The sequence below is a fragment of the Lactuca saligna genome, chromosome 4 (genome assembly GCF_052625555.1).
Source record: "Lactuca saligna cultivar CGN05327 chromosome 4, ASM5262555v1, whole genome shotgun sequence".
Taxonomy (NCBI): domain Eukaryota; kingdom Viridiplantae; phylum Streptophyta; class Magnoliopsida; order Asterales; family Asteraceae; genus Lactuca; species Lactuca saligna.
In genome coordinates this window covers 86,999,992-87,004,095 of record NC_136420.1, presented here as the reverse complement: position 1 = coordinate 87,004,095, position 4,104 = coordinate 86,999,992, and the positions used below count along the sequence as shown (strand labels likewise).

Here is a 4,104-nt window from a genome sequence, read left to right as displayed (position 1 = left end):
AGAACTTCAACATTTACAGTCTGAGGCATGTCCTGACTCTTGAGTCACATGCATTATAACATATTATGTTTGAGTTTGTCAATATATTGGATTTAAGGACCGCAACATCAACCACATTCTTTTACTTTCACTGAACCTATCTATTGAGCTCGAAGTGCTTCAAAATCAACAATTCTCTACACATAAGGAGCCAATGTAATCACACACACTGTATCTCTAAAAGTATGAAGACAATTAATCATATTCATCATCTTCAAACTCTTTTAGCACACTTAAATTCTTTGTTTCTTAACATATCTGGTTGCTTTTGTATTTGTATTTGTCATGGTACTACTTTTCTTTTTTGTAAACAATTCTGAAATGTTTATATCATTCCAACAATTAATATAGTTTGTGACTAATGCCTCTTGTTCTAAAATCATCCCTTTGATGTAAAACTATGCTACAAAACATTTTTGCCACTTTCGAACCCAAGGGCTATGATTTCTAAATTTGTTTGTTGCTAAAAGGCCCATGCACAAAAAAGTAAATGTGCCCATATGGGCCTTAAAAGTTCTAACATTTTGTGAGGTGTGGTCTCACGAAAGAAAAACAAAAGTTTAAGGGGGTAAAATGCCTTTTTATATAGTTTAGAAGTCTTTACACAAAAATTATTATATTCATATAATAAAATAGATATAATTGCACCCATCCTCTGGCCTCTGGCTCTTTGTCCCGAAGAAAAAAAACCCTAAATTTCGTTGAACTCTCTCTTCCTACGCTCATAACGAACTCCGAATTGAACAGCTTCCAGTCAGGTATTTCCTCGATCTCTTCAATTCCCTTGCAGCTGAATCTGAATTTTTGGTTTGATTTTGAAAATTTAGAGTTTTTGATTCGGTTTATATATACGTTTGGTGCTTCTAAAACGGTTGCGTTCTTGATTGAGAAACGAAAGAACCTATTTTTTCTGCTATTCGATGCGTAATTTGTTGGTGATTTTGAGATTATAGTAATTTTGAATTATCTGTTGCGTTTTAGTTTGGTTTATCCCTGGAATCTAAGGGTCATTCGATAAAACTCATCCAGGAAACAAAAAACTGATATGTCCATTCAATTTCTCTGAAATTTAAGATACATGCGTATATACGCCTTGAAATTTGCGAGTTAAAGGATGTTTGGATAGGATCTATTAATTTAAGCCTGGTTCCATTTAGCAACACATCGTTTTTCCATGGAATGAATATATGATAACGCCATGGAGCAATTTGCCAGTTTCAGGACCCTTGTGCTATGGTTTTTGTACTTACTCTATCTCTCTGACTTGCAACACTCAAATTATGCAAAAACTAGTTTTCAATAGATACCAATTTGCCCCCATCTTATGCATATAGAAATAAATATGGTCATCATGGACCTCAAAAGTTAAGCTTTTGTGATGGATGCTTTCTACACATGTCTGTAGTCAAGTTTTTTCATTGATTCATATGCAGAGAAAGTTGCAATTCAATGTCTGTAAGGTTTAATTCATTTAAGTCACACAAGACCTCTTTATGCTTCCTTTTTAGGTTGCATTATTTTGTATTTCCTTTTCCTTTGTTCTTATCCTACCCCAACTAGTTTGCATTGAACAACATGTATAAAAGGAGGTGAGAATCCATAAGAGAAGTCTCAGGTTCAAGCTTGGACAATTTTATTTACCTCTCTGATGTGATTGATGTTTGCCAGTGTCTTAATGATGACGTGGCGAGTGTTGGGTATGTAAGTGGATTCATTCATGGTGGTGTGCTTGTTGAAAATTGAAATGAAAAAAAAAAAAAATATGTGGTTTATGTGTAGAGTTGGGATTGGTGTTTGAGTGAAGTATGATTGGATTTTGTCTGATGGAGGGTGTGGTTGCCATGGGCAGGGTGGAGGCGGCTGCAGTGGTGGAGGTGGTGGTTCTGGTTGTTCTTTTAATTTAAAAAAAGAAAAAAGAAAAAAAGAAAAAAAGAAAAATGAGTTCAGACAGCAGGAGTCGATCCAGGAGCAGAAGCAGGAGCCCCATGGATCGCAAGATCCGTACCCATCGAAGCTCTTATCGTGATGCTCCTTACAGAAGGGATTCTCGTCGGGGTGGTTACAGGTTTTTTTATTTTTTATTTTCTATTTTTTTTAATTCTTCTTTTTCCCCCCAAAAAAAAAAAATATTTAAGTTGGATGTTGGTGTGGGACCCGGAGGCAAGGATGGAGGATTGACTCTCCCACATTTTTCTTGATTTTTGTTGATATGTTTTCTATTTTGTTACATTACATATACCCATAATTCATATAGCAACATGCGTATCATGAAAATACATACTTTTATCTATTTATTAAAATATTAATTGAAATTTTTACTTTTCTCCAATTTTCAGCCAAAGTAGTCTGTGTAAGAACTGCAAAAGACCAGGACACTATGCTAGAGAATGCCCTAATGTTGCCATTTGTCACAATTGTGGACTTCCAGGGTAAGATTAAAAGTTTAAAACTGTTTCTGTATTAAATAAAAAAAGTTGACTTTTTTAATTTTGACTTTGACTTTGACAGGCATATTGCATCAGAGTGTACCACAAAGTCCTTATGTTGGAACTGTAGAGAGCCCGGGCACATGGCCGGAAACTGCCCGAACGAGGGGATCTGCCACACGTGTGGGAAAACCGGCCACCGTGCGAGGGAATGCTCCGCTCCTCAGATGCCACCTGGCGACATGAGACTCTGCAACAACTGCTACAAACAAGGCCACATCGCTGCTGACTGTACAAACGACAAGGCGTGTAAGAACTGTAGGAAAACCGGCCACCTGGCGCGTGACTGTCTCAACGATCCGGTTTGCAACTCGTGCAATGTGGCAGGCCATGTGGCTCGGGACTGCCCGAAGGGCAGCACGGGTGGCGATGAGCGTGGCGGCCCACGTGGCGGGGGTGATAGGGGTTCGGGTGGTGGTTTCCGGGACATTGTGTGTCGGAACTGCCAGCAGGTTGGGCATATGAGCCGTGATTGTGTGGCGTTGATGATCTGTCATAATTGTGGTGGAAGAGGACACCTGGCGTTTGAGTGCCCGTCCGGGCGGTTTATGGACCGGTTTCCAAGGAGGTACTGATGAGAGGGATTCCGGGCAGATGGCGGGCAGGTAACATTGGCTGTTTTTTTACTGCGTTTTGGTGTTTGGGAATTTTCTTTGGTAGAGAGATTTGAAAGTGAGTTTCGGGTGTTGAGTTTTAATTTTGTATGATTTAAAGTGAGTTTCGAGCACAGCTTGATGTTATTGCTGTAGTTTTATTTTGAAATGATAGTGTAATCCTAAATCCTAATCCTAATAATAATGTTGGAATTCTGTGTGTTGCCTTTTCATGTTAGTTCTCTCACTTTTCCTTTTTCTTCATTAAATATTAATGGATATATCAGAAAATGACGTCATATTGTAGAAATGGAAAAATGGTCCACAATGGTTTGTTGTTTTCTTCGGGTTTAGGATAGTTGGTTGGGTTATGGATTTGTTCTCTAAATTTTCATGGGTCACGAGTTTAGTGTCTATTTTTTTTTTTTTTTTTTTTTTTGGTTACACAGACGGTCCTTATGGTTTAATTTTGATAAAGTGTTGGCCCTATACCATACAAAATGACTGAATATTCTTTTCACTTTAAATTTTATATTTTTATTAAATTTACATTAATTAAAAAAGGGAAATACATAAACCCAACTCCAGTTTGACTCTCTTTGGGTCTCTCACAACTCTCTTTCCCCTTCATCACTAACCCTTTTTGTCCCTATGGAATACGATCAACAATACCGAACACCCCCTTCATTGCAATTGATTTGGTGTCCTCTCTTACCTTCTTTTCGGCGAGCCTATGAAGGGAAAATTACCATTGAGATATGGATCTCTTTTCTTTGTAATTGATTTGGTGTCATCCAGAGGCTTTAACGATGAAGGAAATCAATCACATAGTTTCTTCTTGTTAATTTTGATGTTGTTAGTTTCATGTTTTTGATTATGTTAGGAAGTAGAACACATAAAACACGAAAACAAAAACACAAAAAACATAATACTTACGTGGTTTCGTCAATGTGACCTACGTCTATGGGTAAGATGAGAGCATTAGT

The 4,104-nt window shown here is 37.6% G+C and overlaps 1 protein-coding gene across 1 annotated transcript; it reads left to right on the top strand.

Annotated features, from left to right (window-relative positions):
- The first annotated feature begins 663 nt into the window (after positions 1 to 663).
- On the top strand, positions 664 to 3,351 carry LOC145042323 (zinc knuckle (CCHC-type) family protein). The gene is made up of 4 exons (XM_078990714.1): positions 664 to 797; positions 1,889 to 2,104; positions 2,376 to 2,468; positions 2,548 to 3,351. Exons 2-4 carry the CDS (start codon positions 1,977 to 1,979, stop codon positions 3,098 to 3,100), a joined length of 774 nt encoding a protein of 257 aa, XP_078846840.1. The 5' UTR covers positions 664 to 797; positions 1,889 to 1,976; the 3' UTR covers positions 3,101 to 3,351.
- Positions 3,352 to 4,104: the final 753 nt, after the last annotated feature.